Source organism: Rhinichthys klamathensis, unplaced genomic scaffold, assembly GCF_029890125.1.
Source record: "Rhinichthys klamathensis goyatoka isolate OS25496 unplaced genomic scaffold, OSU_Roscu_1.1 h1tg000040l_1, whole genome shotgun sequence".
Lineage (NCBI taxonomy): Eukaryota > Metazoa > Chordata > Actinopteri > Cypriniformes > Leuciscidae > Rhinichthys > Rhinichthys klamathensis.
This window is the reverse complement of record NW_026606587.1, coordinates 10,183,266-10,202,174: the sequence shown is the minus strand read 5'-3', so window position 1 is coordinate 10,202,174 and position 18,909 is coordinate 10,183,266. Positions and strand designations below refer to the sequence as shown.

At 36.1% G+C, this 18,909-nt stretch overlaps 1 protein-coding gene across 10 annotated transcripts in view; it reads right to left on the bottom strand.

The window, feature by feature from the left end:
• aak1a (AP2 associated kinase 1a) overlaps window positions 1-18,909 on the bottom strand; it is an 81,517-nt gene that overhangs the window by 38,447 nt on the left and 24,161 nt on the right. For all 10 annotated transcript variants that reach the window (XM_056246811.1, XM_056246812.1, XM_056246803.1 and 7 more), the window contains exons 2-10: window positions 15,691-15,809; window positions 8,723-8,831; window positions 8,465-8,607; window positions 7,152-7,273; window positions 6,982-7,063; window positions 6,710-6,842; window positions 2,818-2,921; window positions 890-969; window positions 266-423 (exon numbers count right to left, since the gene is read on the bottom strand). In XM_056246811.1, coding sequence (XP_056102786.1) covers window positions 266-423; window positions 890-969; window positions 2,818-2,921; window positions 6,710-6,842; window positions 6,982-7,063; window positions 7,152-7,273; window positions 8,465-8,607; window positions 8,723-8,831; window positions 15,691-15,809 — 1,050 coding nt within the window. The remainder of the gene's footprint in view (window positions 1-265; window positions 424-889; window positions 970-2,817; window positions 2,922-6,709; window positions 6,843-6,981; window positions 7,064-7,151; window positions 7,274-8,464; window positions 8,608-8,722; window positions 8,832-15,690; window positions 15,810-18,909) is intronic.

Here is an 18,909-nt window from a genome sequence, read left to right as displayed (position 1 = left end):
CAGGAGCTCAATAGAGAGGTTTTAAAAGCTCTCTCTAATAACACACTGATTGAACCAGTGGGAATACTAGAGTCATGTGTGTCAGCCAAAGACGCATGCCGGTCAATACAACAGGTGAAGTGTCGCCAGGGGACGAGAGTAAAAGTGAAAAAAAGAAAGCGAGCACGAAGAGATGAAGGACTGTAGCCACACAAACGGGTTTGTTCTGCTGGTGATGCCTAGATAGTGTTTGATTTTGGATGGAGGAGCATAAATGAACACTCACTGATTGGCTGGCTGGGTCCTGCAGGTGCATTGGCTCTTTTGCGAGGGGTGAGTGCTGGTTGGATGGGCAGGATGCCTGCGATTGGTTGAGCTTGGCCAGCCTTGGGACGTTGCCGTGGCGCTATGGACGTTTCAAGAGTGGGGATTGGATCAGTGAGCCTGAATGACAAAAAAAAGGTTAAAGACAAGTCAGAACTACCACTATATAAGAATGCTGCAGGGATGACGTCAAAACCTGGAAGACTAATCGAGATTTTCCTATGGGTTTTTATAATGGGGTTTTTCAGTTTATAAGTAAAAAAAGGTCTGTGGTAAACATAACATGACTATACTTGAACGTTTTGTTCTACTACGTAAACTGCACACACCCATATCGAAAACGTGAATTTTGAAGATTTTATGCTTATTAAAAAAAACATTTGTTTCTAATAAGTTCCTAAATAAGAATGTGTGAGTGTGTGCGTGCAATTTACGCTGTAGAACAAAACTATTTGTCAAGTTATGTTTACCAAAAACCTTATTTCACATAATCCCTGCACCACTATATGCATCCAAAGACAAAAAAAAAATTATGTAATAAAAATGTAAAAACATTTGTGACCACACAGATAAATAAAAGTCTCACCTGGCTTTGTTTTGACTCTTCTTGGCCACGGCTTCGCTGGCTCTGATTGGCTCTGGGAGTTTTGCTGGAATGGGTGAATTCTAGTGGAAAGAGAGCAATTTTATAATTACCATCACATTGTTATATGTTGTATATGATTGTCTTTAGTCAACATGAAACATTTGCAACTCATTTTATTTCTGAGATTTCTGAAATTCAACACAAAAACATGCTGAGTGGAATTTAGTACTTCTACTTATTACCAAAATATGGAGTGAGTTTGTAGGTAGCCGAAACAGAAAGGTGTTTCAGAACCTTTCCAAAGAATTTTTTTTCTTTGGAATAACACCGGTGTTGTTTAATTGTGGTTATACAACCAAAACTAAAACTATTAAATAGAAAATAAAAAACTATTAATAGTAAAGCTGAAATAAAATATAAATATTAGATAAACTAAAAATGTTGCCTTGGCAAATAACTGAAATAACTTTAGTTTAGAATTACTAAATCTGAAATAAAAAATAAAGCTAAACTGAAATATTACAAAATTACTAAAACTTAAACTAAAAATAAAAGCTCATTCAAAATATTAATAAATATTATAATAGTATATAAATAATATACTAAAATAACACTGAAGAAGATGCACCAAATAATTGTGCATGAAGATCAGTAACATGCTGAAGAAAATGTTTTGATTTTAGGTTGACTTAAGTTTTTTTTTATAGAATAAGTTAATTATTCATTTAATTTATGAAGTTATTTATGTAGTGTCAAGTGTCTCACTCCCTAAGTGTCACATTGTTGGCACAAACACAAATGTGTAATAAAGGCATGTTCATTAGCAATGATATTTATTTGTAGACGCAGTCTGAGTCAGGGAAACCTCCTTGGATAGACAATCAGGGTGATTTCCCTACCCTGAAATACCTGTTTACTTTACAGTAAGATTTCCCATGTGCTTAAAGGATTAGTTCACCTTAGAATTAAAATTTCCTTATGATTAACTCACCCCCACGTCATCCAAGATGTTCGTGTTTGTCTTTCTTCAATCGAAAAGAAATTAAGGTTTTTGAGGAAAACATTCCAGGATTTTTCTCCATATAGTGGACTTCAATGGGAACTAACAGGTTGAAGGTCCAAATTACAGTTTAAATGCGGCTTCAAAGGCTCTACAGCTGAGGAATAAGGGTCTTGGGCAAACCATCTGGCTAGATAAGACTCTTTTTCCTCGGCTGGGATCGTGTAGAGCCTTTGAAGCTGCAATTTGGACCTTCAAACTGTTGTACCCCATTGAAGTCCACTATATGGAGAAAAATCCTGGAATGTTTTCCCTCAAAAAACATTTCTTTTCGACTGGGGAAAGTAAGACATAAACATCTTGAATGACGTGGGGGTGAGTAAATTATCAGGAAATTTTAATTCTGAAGAGAACTAATTCTTTAATAACAAAAATATGACTTATATCAGACTAACTTTACAGGGAAAAGTATTATTATTATTTTCTAACTAGTCTTTTTGTAGCAGCAACACTGAAAAAACTGTTTGTTGGAGGTCATTCCTATTGAACTCTAAACAACACTTTGCGTTGCCAATGTTAATATGTCTTTGATCATGACTCAATGCTTCCATTATGCTATCAATACCGCTCAGAGTGGGAGGGACCACTGGATCTGGGCCAAATGGCAGCCAAAAGCAACATTCCACTTCCTCTGCCGTTACGTGCAAGCACTTACTATATCTACTGAAAGGGGTGGGCATGAATTAAACATGGATTAAGAAGAATGTGCTGGAAAAGAGAACAAAAACCATGTAGAGTGTGGCAGGAAAATAGGTGAGAAGATCAGGGAAAATGGTATTTGGATCGTGGTAGTTTGTCTAGTTATAGCACAGGAAGAAGGAAGAGAGATCTTAAGTCATTCGTCACAGTCTGAATGAGCAGGTCTTACGTCGATATTCTGTACTGGGCATTCTTTCCGTGCCAGTTTAAAGGCGAAATATGACACCTGGTAGATATCTGGCCTGACATCAGGGTCTGGCTCCAGCATGTAACCTGATGGGTGAAATAAAACAAATCAAAACAAAAAAAAAGTCTACAGGTAAAAATCAGTTTTGGGTAAATCTTTTGTTACAATTTCTTACTTTTTTTCTCTTTGTGTTATATGAAGGTCACATTAACCCTTAGTCACTGTTTAAAAAGGACGACGCTTAAGTGGTTTGGGGTCGTATTGACCCCAAACTTTTAAAGAGTGATTGCATAAGGAAATATAAATTTTTTATATGGAAAACTATATATAATTTTTTTAATTCACTTCTCAACTATACAATAATGCTGTGTTTTTTGGGAAATTTTTAGGTTTTCTACATATTTACTGCACAATTACATAACTAGGCCATAAATTGGCACATGAAAAATGATTTTTTAAAGAAAAAAATCACTTAAATGATGATGATAATTAAATCTAAATAGTTTTTGGACATTGCTCTATGTGTTAGGGATAAAATACTACCATCTGGTGGTTAGTCGAAAAACTGTTTTTCTTACAGTTAAGGAATTATTGTGCAATGACCACACCTGTCCAATAGAGGTCCATAGAGACTCATTCATTTTCCCTTCATTTGTCTTGATGCTTCAAATTCTCCTAACAACTTGATATATATGATAAAAATATTTTATGCAATTCACAAAATATATATGTCAAATTTAGAGTTTGTTGTTGTTGTCTGATATATTTTGAATTATTGTTTTTGCAAATTATTATACATACATTTGCATAAACATTACAAGTCAGCACTATGACATGATTGTAATCACACACTATTTATTTCAGAAAATTATTTATCAAGAATTATTTATTTTTTTAGAACAAGAGATTTTAGAACAAAATAAATTAAATAAACCAAGTAAATAAACCAATATAATACAAAACAACAGCACCAATAAACTGTAATGAACAGGATGCATACATTTGCATACATGTGTTTGTTTGTGTGTGTGTGGCTGTGTGTGTGTGTGAGATAGAAAGCTCGTTCCACTTTGTGTTTATGCTCTAGGACCAGACCTTGATTTAAATATATATTTTTTTAGATTTATGCCAGTTTTGTTTATTTTATTTGCCAATATCTGTAACAATGCTCTCGGTTGCAGTCACATACATGTGTGTGTTTGTGTGTGTTTGTGTGTGTGTGTGTATGAGATAGAAAGTTCTTTCCACTTTGTGTTTATGCTCTAGGACCAGTCCTTGATTTATATGTGATTTTTTTATTTATTTATGCCAGTTTTGATTATTTTATTTGCCAATTTCTGTAAAAAAAATGCTCTCTGTTGCAGTCACATAGATTTGTGTCTGTGTGTGTATGTGTGTGTGTGTGCGTGTGTATGAGATAGAAAGTTCGTTCCACTTTGTGTTTATGCTCTAGGACCAGACCTTGATTTAGATGTCTTTTTTTTTTTTAATTTATGCCAGTTTTGTTTATTTTATTTGCCAATTTCTGTAAAAATGCTCTCTGTTGCAGTCAGGACATGTGTGTGTTTGTGTGTGTGTGTCTGTGTGTGTGTATGAGATAAAAAGTTTGTTCTACTTTCTATTTATGCTCTAGGACCAGACCTTGGTTTATATGTAGAACATTTCAGATTTATAATGGATTTACTTTTATTTTTTTGACAAACAAAATAAAAAAAGTCATTTTTTTCATTTTCCCATTCATTTTCAATTGGGGTCATTTTGACCCCAAACCCCTTAAATGGTAAAAAAAAATTTACACACCTTTAGAACAACCGAATCGAACCCAGTTTTTTTGTGCATATTTAGATAGATTATGTAGGAAAAGTCACAGAGTTTTATGGCCCTGAGATGAAGGGAACATTTTTAAAAAATCAAGGAAAAGTCCAGTGGGGTCATAATGACCCCAAACAGTGACTATGGGTTTTAAAGTGTGTCTTTATTTGTTTTTGCTACCTTTCAAAAGCTTACACAAGTTTATTTCTGTCATGACAACTCTCAGAGTGTTTGGCTTGACAACGGATATGACAATGTTAATATGTTTGGTAATGGCGGAATAGATACACACATACACGACACGCTGCTGTGAGCAAGTAAGACATGCTGCTGCTGCACAATATAGCAGACCCGTAGCAGATCTATACAGGTGGAGCTGGGGAAGGAGGAGGGTTTCTGAAAGCTCATTGGCTGCTGATACAGCAGGAACCAATCAGCTGTGCCCTTTAGAGAATGATGTGATTGCTAGCAGATTGAGTTAAAGACCACTCAGCCTGCACCATCTAGAGTTTCATGACAAAACTTTGTATATAGCCTTTGTCCCAAAATATGATAATCCCTATTATTCAAAGGTTGGGGGCAATTATATATATATATTTTTTTTTTTTCAAAAAAGAAGAAAGAAGTCTATTATGCTCTTGAGGCTACATTTATACGATAAAAAATACAGTACAAACGGTAATATTATGAAATATTATTACAATTTCAAATACTGGTTTTCTATTTTAATACATTTTAAAAGGTCATTTATTCCTGTGATGGCAAAGCTGTCTTCAGTGTCACATGATCCTTCAGATTATTCTAATATGCCAATTTTGCTACTCAAGAAACATTTCTTATTATAATACATTTTGAAAACAGTTGTCCTGCATATTTTTGTGGAAATGGTGACACTTTATTTGAGCTTTTCAAAAGAACAGCATTTAGTTGAAATATAAATATTTTGTAACATTATAAATGTCTTTAAATTTAACGGGTTCCTGATGAATAAAAGGATTAGTTTCTTTTTTAAAACATCTTACTGATCTCAAAACTTCTGAACGGTAGTGTACATAATATTAAATGTTTACATACAATATATTTGAAACTATGATAATATAAACAAAGAGTGAAATAAACAAACAAACCACTTTAATATTTATTGTATACTAAAAAAAAAGAAAAAAAAGATGACTGTCCTCAGTTGTGGTGTCTTTTCCACCAACAGTTCTGTCACAAATAATGTTTTTCTTAAAACAAATCATTTGTGAACAGAATATTTGCTGGACATTATTTCCAATTTAAACTGTAATTTTGCCAAACTATACAAGTGCGAAAATATTGTCTAATTGTAGTGTTGTCAAAAGTACTGACTTTTGTACCAAGTTTGTACAAAAATTATTTTAAAAATGTGACAGGCATTTCCCTCAGGCATTTTGAGCGCTGTTGAACGGATTCTTAAACACCTCTGATTGGCCATTGTGTTCATGCGTTCGATATATGTCTGTGATTGGCTACAATGATCAACGCTTCAAATACATGTTGTAAATAGACGTCTTTGACGCTCTTTGCCGAGCGCTTACACAGATACTCACGGGTGCGTTTGAAAGCAGGCGTCTATGAGTGGATCCCTAATATATCCACTGATAAACCGATCTGGTGATAGACGCCGCTTTCAAACGCTCCCGTGTGTATCTGTGTAAGCGCTCGGTGAAGAGTGAGTGTCTATTTACAACATGTTTTTGAAGCGTTGATCACTGTAGCCAAACACAGACATATATGTTGAGCGGTTTAACGCAATGTCCAATCAGAGGTGTTTAATAATCCAGTTTAATAAAGTTTAATAAAGATGTTTAATAATCCAACATGCTCAAAATGCTAGAGGGAAATACTGGTATCGTCACATTTTTTAAATTTCAGTACCGACTTGGTACTTTTGACAACACTATTTAATTGTGTGCATTTAGGACACGCACATAAAATATTATCTATGAAACTTGCATGATGAAGTGTCAAAATCTTCAAGATAATCTTTCATTAAAAAAAAAATCTAATCAGATAACGAATCAACAGCGTAACTTACGGATGAGACAGTGCATGTCGTGCGAGTAGCGGGAGTTGTCTGGAATGGTGAAGCTGCCATCACAGATGGCCACCTGACTCTCTCCAAACGGCAACGTGAAATAACACAGCTTATACAACAAGCAGCCCAAAGCCTGAGGACACAAACATACAAACACTATCTTTCTAAAAACACTATCAAAAGGAAGGCTGGCCAAAGCTTTGGTAACTGAAATACACTGTTGTTGTAGATAACAGAATTATTCTCTAACAGGCTTCACCTACATAACGTACCCATATATCTGCTTTAGTAGTGATAACTTTGCCCCCATAAAGATTCACCATTTCTGGGGCCCGGTATGAAAGAGTAGTGTACCTTAAACACACACACAGGGTAAAAGATTTAATTGATGTAAACAAGTAAAACTGTGGTTTGCAATATAAACAAAGAAACTGACACTCACTTCTTGATTTCTTCTTCTACAGCCGCTACACCTTCTGTTTGTGGATTCTGGGGGCGGTTAATGGCACTGCCAAAATCACACAACACATAATGACCTCTGTCATGCAGCAAGATGTTCTCCACCTAAAACACACACAAAGAGAGGAGACATGTGTGATAGGTTCTGCCTTTGTTTTTGAAAAGCTTAACTGAAACAGTACTCAGAAAAAAGAAAAAGAAAAAAATAATTAAACTGGTAAAAATGCAAAAGGGTACAATCAGATATTAACCCTATAAAGCCTAGTGTATATTTGATACACACATTTCTAAGGCCTCTAAATTATCAACATGATCAAAACTTATGCTGAAAAACCTGTTGCACAAAATCTAATATATCTTTATATAGTAGTATATGCCTATTTATATAGTATGTATATGTTTATACCTTTTAGCAACTAAAAGGCCTTTAAGTATAAATGTAAAAACGTCCCACTTCAGGTCTTTTGCTGCGTAATCTTAAAAGTAAATCTAAGAATAACTTGTATATTGTTAGTAATATTTCAAGATGAACATTTTCTAGACTGAATCAACTGACTTTTACTTGATTATCCATACATCATTTTTTAGAAAAATCATGTTAAAATGTGAGAAATAAATGTTTTGCCCCCGACAATAAAAACTACAGAGCTTTGATCATAAAACTAAGCATTAAAATATCATCATACTAAGACATAATATTGGGGAATATGGTGACAACTGATATTTATATGCATTTCATCCAAGAGAAAGATCTAACTGATTTACATTACAATCAAAGAAACCTTACTTTTTGGCCTATTTGGCATATTTTTGCTTAGTTTGGGCCTCTAAATAAAACTGAGTTTTTTTTTTTTCTCGAGTATTCTCCATATATCCTCCATATTCTCACTATGTCATACTGAGCCATAAAAGCCTGATGTATCAAATATTATACACAACAAAAAACACATATGCATATATACACATATAATATAGTCTAAAGGTTCAATAAACCTGCTCCATTCCAAAAAATTCATATTTTGTATGTCAGGCTTTACAGGGTTAAAGCAATACTTCACTCAGTACATTTCAAAATATTCAAATTTGAGTCATCAAAACATCACATCATCTTTATATTTTAATTGTATGGAAAAGAGGAGCGAAAAAATACTGAACACTTATTTTGTGTTTCATAAGAAATGTATATAGATTTGGAACAAAATGGAGGTGATTAAATGATGACAGAATTTTCATTTTTGGGTGAACTATTTCTTCAAGAAATAAACAGAATAATAAATGTCTGGAGAGAGTTCATACTTTGAGGTCCCGGTGGATGATGGGAGTTTTGCACTGATGTATTCGAGTGACAGCTTCACATGTGTCACAGAAGATCTGCAGCACCTCTGGCTCACTGAATCCAGTCTGTAAGCGCTGGTTCATCAGGTTCACCACCTGCCCACCTGGATCATCACACGAACAAAAGTGTTGCATTATAGTCTGGAACACTAAAAGCAGTGGGAAAAAGTGTCTGCATCCCAGTTTGAAAACGCTCTTGAGAGAGGAACACACACTGACCTCTACAGAAGTCCATCAGTATGAGAACTTCCCAAACATCTCCCGATCCCACCGCTGTGATGTTGGAGTCCAGGAAACCAACAATGTTTTTGTTACCCACAAGGTCCCTCTGTTCAAGAAAATCAGCACATTTAGAACGCAAAAAAATAAAATTGTAAATAGCTTTACATGACATCAGCAGGAAAAATCTCATAAAGAAATGCCTGGGTATACAGTGGATATAAAAAGTCTACACACCCCTTTTAAAATAGCTGTTTTTTGTGACGAAATGAAACAAAGATAAACCATATCAGAACCTTTGCACCTTTAAATAAAAATAAAAAAACCCTAAGCAATGCCACTGAAAGCTTAAGTTGATGTTTCATTAACTCTTTGTGGCCCATGGCTCTTGTAGTAGCATGCAACCAAGATGTCAGAAAAATCTTACAAGAAGAGCTGAGGTTTATTTGGAGTTAATCAGAGTCATTTCAGGTGAAGACAGGTGTGTACCATTTCAAATGAGTGTGTGTGCCACATTTTGAGTGAGTGAGTGAGTGTCTGTGTGTTTCGGGTATTCCCTATTTTATGGTGATAAAATCGGTACACGAGGATGGCCATACTAGAAATCTTTTTTTTGTCCAATGAGGGGAAACAGCTTATAAATCATACTAAATTATGTTTTTTGAAAATGTAAAAATGCAGAAAGTTTTATGTGATGGGTAGGTTTAGGGTTAGTGGATAGAATATACTGTTTGTACAATCTAAAAATCATTATGTTGTAAGACTGGAGAAACTGGAAGAGAGGGCTACTCTCTGAGAAAACAAAGGATTATAACAATATAATTATAATTATATATTTTAATCTTATTATAATCTTTATATTATTATAATAAAGATTATAATAATATCTCTTGCTATATGACCATCCCCATTCGAGACACGATCACACTTGAGTCGATCACCTCCCAATTTACAACATCATTCCCTTCACCCATCCCTACCTGAATTCACCCAAAAATCTATATGGTTTAATATGAACAATTATCATACAGTATTATACATGTTTGGTATCATTTGAAATGTCTCAGTCCGACTGGTACAAAGGTCTCATTCCCACAGAAGTAAACCAAAAAGGTAAGAAGGTGTGGAGAGTTTAGAGATATCTTGTTAACTGCTGTGGGTGTGCCCCCATGTAAATCAACTTCTGTCCCCCCAGTAAGTCTGGGACGGTGATTAATGCAAATTCCCACTGTGAACTCATGTTTACATTTGAAAAGTGGTTTCTGCCTTGGTCTGAGTATTTAGGGAGATGCTGAAGAAGGCTCGTGGCGATTCTGTAACTCAGATCACCCCATAATGTTGAAGGATCTCAAAGACTTCAGCATTGTGCATTTTTCAAAATGTCGGGTTTAACCTACATATTTTAGCATTTTGAAGTGATTATGAAATTGGCATGATACATAATAAGTGACATACAATGACATAATACAGTACATTGTTACATTTGATTTTATTCCAACTGACTCTGAAATTGTTTTCCCAAGTAGATAAAAACGGATTTGTATGTTACCGCAAGTTTTGCGTCAGATTAGTGACGACTAATATTTGGCTCTAAATCAAGTGTACTTGGTTTGCAAAGACAAGAAGTGAATTTCCGTTTAGGGCAGCAAACGTGCTGCTTGACCAACCTAAATCTGTGTGTGTCTTACTTCTGTTTGAATTTAATATTACTTTAGATAAGTGTACGTGAGAAACCACGGCATGGCCAATCCAAAGCTATTATAAGACAAGTAAAGTTGGTTGACTTATATCTGTAGTAGTGGCCATACCTCTACTGAAGTAAACGTTACGTTAAATTCAAGTGTTTGCAATTCCATGGGGGCTATACCAAAGTATCTTTCACTGTGCAAGCATGAATGCGACCAATCTCAGGTATATAGCATTAACCTCTGTTTGGTGACCAAAACTGACAAGCTTGTGAACGTGAGACCCACAGAAGACGTGAGGACCTCTGAGCGACATAGCTTTCTAATATAAGTAAAGAGTTAAATAGAACAATCAAATGTATTGCTAAACTATTATATAATTGAACAATAACCAATTGGCAATCTAACTTAAATTCGAGGTAGTGATAAAATGGAGTCAGATAAAAGCTTAAATGGAATTAAATTACTTTGCCACGCGGAAAGACAGTAACACGCAGAGACCTTCACCCGTTCTGGTGGAAACCCCCATTTGGACCGATAGACGGGCTTACAATGTCTAAGGAAAGTCCCCATAAAACATGGAAACCCAAAGTGTTACTGTGTGTGAGCTTGCATGCATGTATATGTAAATAATTAAATACATTTTATATATACAGTATATATACTGTATATATACACGCATATAAATACATACATACATATACACTCACCTAAAGGATTATTAGGAACACCATACTAATACTGTCTTTGACCCACTTTTGCCTTCAGAACTGCCTTAATTCTACGTGGTATTGATTCAACAAGGTGCTGAAAGCATTCTTTAGAAATGTTGGCCCATATTAATAGGATAGCATCTTGCAGTTGATGGAGATTTGTGGGATGCACATCCAGGGCACGAAGCTCCCGTTCCACCACATCCCAAAGATGCTCTATTGGGTTGAGATCTGGTGACTGTGGGGGCCATTTTAGTACAGTGAACTCATTGTCATGTTCAAGAAACCAATTTAAAATGATTCGAGCTTTGTGACATGATGCATTATCCTGCTGGAAGTAGCCATCAGAGGATGGGTACATGGTGGCCATAAAGGGATGGACATGGTCCGAAACAATGCTCAGGTAGGCCGTGGCATTTAAACGATGCCCAATTGGCACTAAGGGGCCTAAAGTGTGCCAAGAAAACATCCCCCACACCATTACACCACCACCACCAGCCTGCACAGTGGTAACAAGGCATGATGGATCCATGTTCTCATTCTGTTTACGCCTAATTCTGACTCTACCATCTGAATGTCTCAAAAGAAATCGAGACTCATCAGACCAGGCAACATTTTTCCAGTCTTCAACTGTCCAATTTTGGTGAGCTCTTGCAAATTGTAGCCTCTTTTTCCTATTTGTAGTGGAGATGAGTGGTGCCCGGTGGGGTCTTCTGCTGTTGTAGCCCATAGTCAAACATAGCCTGATCTCAATGCTAAAACTCGCTATTATGCCTACAATCTGTTCTATGAAAAAGTTTGGAGTTAAAAAACTTTAGTACATGTTGAATGCTGCATCTCCTGAAACGTCGCGCTTATTCATTTGTGGATGTTAACCGAATCTGTTATAGTGTTACACCATACCACTTCATTAACTGTATTCTACTGTCTACACTGCACTATATGTCATATACTGTTTATACTGCACTACCTATCTATACTGTTCACATTGCACTTTTCTGCATTTTTGCACTTCTGGTTAGACGCTAACTGCCTTTCATTGTCTCTATAATTGTAATCTGCACAATGACAACAAAGTTCAAACTCATGTAAATCTAATCTAATCTAATCTAAACTCCTGCTACCTGTACACAGATACCCAAATACATGTCACCATATATCACCATTATAAATTGTTATGCAACCATGTAGTTCAATTTTCCATATTTATTGTATGTCATTATGTCAGTATCAGTATTTGCTTTCTACCATGCACAAATAAAAATGTCACTGAACTTTCGCTGTGTAATTGTAACAATGAGCACTCAAACACACCAAACCAACAATTACTAAAAACACACAAAAACTGATTTTGCACGGGCACTGCACTAGTATATACAAATTTGAAATGTCCTTTGGAGAGATGATGTCACACTACATTGACACTAAGCGACTATTTACAATATTAAATGGAAAGACTCTAGCCTGGGAAAACCCAGACAACTTCCGGCAAATTTAGATTTGCTCTCAAAGTTAGTCTGGCAAAGAGCTCATTCAAGCCCATTTCCAATCCGTCGAAATCGAGGCACCAATCAGAAACGTTGGGGCGGGCTTTACACGATGACGACAGCGCTGGGATTTTGAAGCAGATTTTGTAGCCTACATTACAAAGATGGATGCCGCCGTCGAACATCACTCGTTCGAATCAGCTATCCCGTCTGTTTTAAGCGATTTGAACGTTTCCTTTTAGTTAAAAACCGAGCAAAGAACAACACTCGGAGATTCTCCGCCGCTCTGAATACGTAATCTCCTTCATCGCTCTGATTGGGTTTAGGTCTATCCGCGACGTCCGTTGGTGACGCCCCTTTGGAAATGATTTGTCTATGACGCTTTGCCAGACCATAACTCAGTTACAACTGAGAATGGTCTGGTTTTAACCAGGCTAGACTCCCAAATCACCCTTAATTTTTTGACTTAATCACTAAACTCTTTCAATAACAAATGCTATTTGCTCTATGTGTAAAACCAGTTTATTTGGTGTACAAATAAATACATTTTTATGTATATAAAAATTCCCGCAATTAATATCAGAGGTTTGACAGAATTACTGAACAGTGTCTGAATTGTGAAAGCTCACTTTGTTTTCCGACCATTTGCTAAAAGCTCAGACAATGGGCCTTTGAGGCGACTAAGTCAATGCTAGTTTTTAAATGGAATAGCTTAGCTGGTCAATGTGCTTTCAAATCAACTCATTCATTCACAAATTTGAAATGCCCTCAGTTAGTCGTCTATTTAGGAGTGCACTGTGAGCAGCTGCTCATTTTGAAACAGCAAGGCACTTTGTGAAGCTAAAACAGTGCTGACATTTTCCTCCCAGTCTATTTAGCAGGGCTCACAGTGAAGAACACTGGATTTCCATTCGGAACTCAGTCCCAGAGGACACGAATGACCTTTACCGGGACTGAACTGTTCTCAGCGCTGTATTTACTGCACTACATGCAAACTGAGGAACAGTAGACCTCAAATCCCTTTAAGATTGTGCATGGCTCAGTTTTGAAGGTCTAATCGTAATGATATTAAAAGGGTAAATCAAATAGAGGACAAATGGTGATGGGGGATGGGAATCTACAGAAAACATCTGTTTGGAACAGTTGAAAGGAATAGTGTACCCAAAAAGGACATAACAATGACGTCTGAATGCATCTGAAGCCATGCAATACCTTTGTGTCAGCAATAGATTGAAATTTAAGTCCTAATGTACAAGATAATAATGTAGAGCAGGTCAGTTATCGCAAAATAACCTGTAAAGGGTATTAGTGAAATACTCAAGTTTAATTTTCAATACAATCGATAATTTAAAAGCAAGATGGCACCAGTTGCGTTTGTGTGAATCAAGAGAAAGGAAATCAGCCGTGCTACGTGCTGGTCGATAGGAATTACGTTTGTGAAATCTAATTCGTTGGTTGAATAATCCTCCATCTCTTTAGTGTGTATCCTGTGGAAGCACTAAGTCTCCGTTGCGTTCAGTTTTTTAAAAATTATTTTTATTTATTTATTTTCTCGGTTGTGTTCAGTGCTTCTCTTATGCGCTCAGTGCTTTCTTCCGGAAACAACGGACCATATGAGATACTAAGTCACAGTTCAGCTCACGTAGCACGGCGTTCGTGGTTCGACTGGTCGAGACTGTTTTCCAAAGATGGCTCCTGCCTGTATATGCGAAGTGTACTGTCTTTATAAAGTATCTTCTTATTAAACTGTCTGTACACTTACAAAGTTCTCAATGCTTCGGTTTGCAGGTAGGGACCCTCATTATGCTACCGTGTTAGTGTGGGGCTATTTTAAAGGAACCATATGTAAGAAATGTATTTCAATTAATCATAAAATGGCCCTGATATGTCACTACTAGACAATAAGAAATCATATTCATCTCAAATACTTATATCACTGACAACAGTAGTCCGGCCAGGATATTGTCATTTAAAAAGTGAAGTTGCAGCCCTCAACTGATGTTGATGTTGTCATGTTGTGTTTTGGTCTGATGCGTCACCCTCCACCTATCTACCAATCACGAAGCCAGTAGTGTTGCGGCATCCGGGTTGCCAGCTCTGCTGTAGTTACCACAGCTGCAGCTACAAACGTGTCGGATAAAAAAAATGTCTAATGTTACGAATAAAAAAAAACGCGTTATGGGATTATGGGATTATGGCGTTAAAAACGCGTACATCCCAGAGAACGGTCGACTCGGTACCTATGTGTAATTAACCCCTAGGTTCATTTTGCGCCGGAATTGTCCTTTAAATGTAATTTTTACTGTGCTATACAATTAAGAACAAGTAGAAATCTGTGAAAAATATAACGACCCAAAGACAAAAAAGACAATAAGCCGTTATGAGCAATAGCCTTTTGGGCAGCGCTGTGTCATATTCCATAGCTTTGCACAAGGCAACCCGCGTTCAGGCTTATCTGTTCATTAATGACATCATCAGCGACTAGTCGACGTCGACACGACTTTAAATCACATAAATGTTGACTTAAAAAAATCGGAAGTCGTTCAACCCTGTCAATCCCTGCTGACACTAAATAAATAAATAAACAAACAAACTAATAAATAAGTACAAATCAAAGCTAATTTGTACATTTTTTTGTTGGCTAACAAATGCTAATTGAATTTTCGACTGTAACCCATACTGACTTGGCCTATACCCACTGAACACAGTCACATCTGCATGAAATTTGGTAGGCGTCAATAACAGGCCATTCTGCAGACAGATATTAGTTTTTGTCAAATTCTACCAATAGGGAACAGTATAACTAAAATATCTGTAAATTGAAATTCACAAATATAACTATTCTGTTATGGCAAATTTTGTTTAGTGGTCATTATCTCCACTTTTTCAAAGAGCTTGGACCCTGTTAACGGCTGCCTGTGGTGATATGCAATTGACATTCATTCATTTGGCAGATGTTTAAAAAAAGCAACTTTGGGTATACATCAGTGTGTGCCTTTAGTGTCATGCTCTCCCAGTTGAGCTGCAGAAAGATTACAAAAATGTGTAAGGCATGTAAAGAAGGCAAGGAGGCAATGTCTCACCATAATCTGAATCTCCCTGTTGCATACTTGAAGGTCATATTCATTGTTCACATACATTCTCTTCAGCGCACAACGGACGCCCTGATGAGTCCTCACCAGAAATACGATAGCAAAACCACCTGTGGAAAGAAAACCAACAGCCTGAAAATCTTTAAACACAGCACAGTCGAGCTACTGAGAGCTCACATGTACAGAAACGCAAATCAATCTCATTTGTAATTCAACAAATGTAACACAGCATCACAAGGAACACTGGCAACCTTTGTCCAGGGAAATAAGGAGGTATTGAACACTGGTTCCCTTTTGCATTCAGAGCGACTGTCTCTACTGACGGTGTATAATCACATTACAGATACTAGGTTAACCTCATTTCAATTATATTATGTCTGACAGCAAGAGAAAGTACTCCCAAAACACCTTTGGTGGATCACAATAACTAATGCTCATACTTGGGATTAATGATTTAAAGTTCAACAAATCACGGACCGTTTGTGCTGGGAATGTTACCTCAAATTTGATGACTCATATTGAAATTTGATGACTCATATTTAAAGTAATAGCACTCATAGTGCTATTACTTTAAATCCATTTCAGTTTCGCTTGCACCTCACTTCACTGTTTCAGAGTTACTACTTATTTAGGGTCTGTTTACACGACACCGTTTTCAACTAGAAGCAGGAAACTTTCTATGCGTTTTGGCCGTTCATTTACGAGGGAATGGCATTTTGGGGGCCTGAAAACTTTTGCACGTGCACGTTTTTGAAAACGATACCGTTATCGTCTTTTGACAACGTTGTCCTCTGTACGTGAAAAACACAAAGGAAAAAGTTCTCTGTTCTAAGTACATTGTTGTTGTGTAAACGTACCTTTAGACAACTTGTTTCATGAGTAATTGAACAATAGGAAATTATATGAATGCAATCCACACATAAAAGAAAAAAATTCATACAAAGCTCAAAATAAATATCATGAGAAAAAAAACTGAGTCAGATTGAATCAGAACAGCCCAACTAGCAACAACCCAAAACAACCCAGAAACTGCAGAGCAACATAAAAAACACCAAGTTACGACCCATTTGCAGTTCTACTCATTAGTTTACATACCCCTTGCAGAATATTCAAGATGCTATTAATATATTTTTTTTTAATCATTTTAGAAATTGCATGTTATTTTTGAGTACTGTCCTGAATAAGCTGTTTTACATAACAGATGTTTACATGTAACCCACAACAAGACTAAATTTACACAAACTAACTAGTTTTAAAGTTGACATACCCTTAAATCTTAATACTGTTTGTTGTTATCTGGATGATCAACAACTGTTTTTTATGTTTTGTGATAGTTATTCTCAAGTCCCTTGTTTGTCCTGAGCAGTTAAACGGAGCACTGTTCTTCAGAAGAGTCCTCCAGGTCCTGCACACTGATTGGTTGCCTCATCTAGCATCTTCTGCATATTTGAACCCTTTCCCAACAATGACTGTATGATTTTGAGATCCATCTTTTCACACTCAGGACACTTGAGGAATTCATACACAACTGTTAAAAAAGGGTTAAAGCATTCCCTTGACGGCAACATGATCATATTGTTCTTCATTTAGCACTGTCCTTCAGAATCTACCTAAGATGTTTCATTTTGTTTGAGAAGTAGGATTTCCAATCTTGTAGAGAAATGTGAGAGTTGAAATGTATTAGATACAAACCGGATGATGTAGCCTAAAACCTGAGATCTTGTTGCAACTCTTTTCCCAAATATACATTTTGCATGTATTTTTAGCTGTGCAGACATTGAATATGGAAACAATATGGCTGACTTTGTGAGGTTTCTCATAAAAAAAAAGAAGCAGCAGATACGATCAATGCTGCTGTTAAGACTAAGAGTTCTACCTGTAATTTTATTTAGAAAAAGACTAGAATATCCTTTAACCTAAGGTTGAACTGGTTGGTCTACTGCATGTCTGCCCACAGGCTGGTCAGTCAAGTTAAATATTACCAACAGAATAGCAATGCAACAACGTCACTTTTAACATCTGACACCAAAGTTACATTGTGGCAACAAATCCAGGAATCTCACTTTCTTGACTGTCGCAGCATAAATAGTTACGCTGACACGGCAAAAGTATGGTCATCAGATTACGCTGTTCGCTGAGATGAAGCACCAATGAGGTCCAACAAAAATAAAATAAAATGTCACAAATGTCAGTCCAACTGAGCAACTGGACAAGAGGAGCTCTGTCCAGAAACCTGCAACTGTCAAAGGCACAGAACAATGAACTTTATTGTCTGAAAATTTGATACGATTTGGCACAAAGCACATAAAAGTCTCATGTTTTCAGAATTTTGATTTTTAGAAAGTCTGTGAGTAGTTTGTGTGCATGACCGTACCCCACCATTGAAGTTCTGGACCTCTACATTTTTATATATAATAAAAAGTTGTGAAATTGGCAAATAATAACTATACTTTGGATCTGCAAAGATATTGTACAGTGCCAAGATTCAGATGTTTCATCAGAGCTGATGAGTGAGATGTAAGATTAATATTTGAAGCATGTTTTACAATAGAATTGTTAAAGGAATGACAGTAATATCCAGGGATGCCTACTCAACTTTTGTCAAATGTTGCTGTTTTGCATTGAAAAAAATATATAATTTAAGTGATTTATGTAATATAATCTTTAACTGTCAATGTGACAAGACAATAAACATCGACAGAGCCGTTTTCAGCATATTAGTCACAAGTTACTTTTAAAAGTAATGCGTTACAATATTGTTTCACTCCCTTTAAAAGTAATGCTGTAACTACTTGGTTACTTTTTATGTAAAGTTATGCATTACATTACTTTTGCATTACTTTTTCTCAGGTGGGCTGGGCTTGCTTGTTCATTTTTAATAACAAAAATAAAAAACCAAACTTATATTTTTGGGTAAAAAACCTTTTTACACCAAAAGTGAATGAATAGCCTCAGGTTGAAGGAAATGTAAATTGTGCTGCCATCCTAGAATAGGACGCAGGAGAAGAAAGTTCAACACTCTTACTTCAAAAAAACAAACAAAAAAGTAACACAAATGTGATGTTTATGTCATTTTTGGTTGAACTGGATCATTAAAGGTCAGCTGCAAACACATCGGTTAATAAAGTGAGATTAAATGCATAAAGTAGTAGGGCTGCACGATGTATCGTTTTAGTATCGATAGCGCAATGTGGATGTGTGATGTCAAGT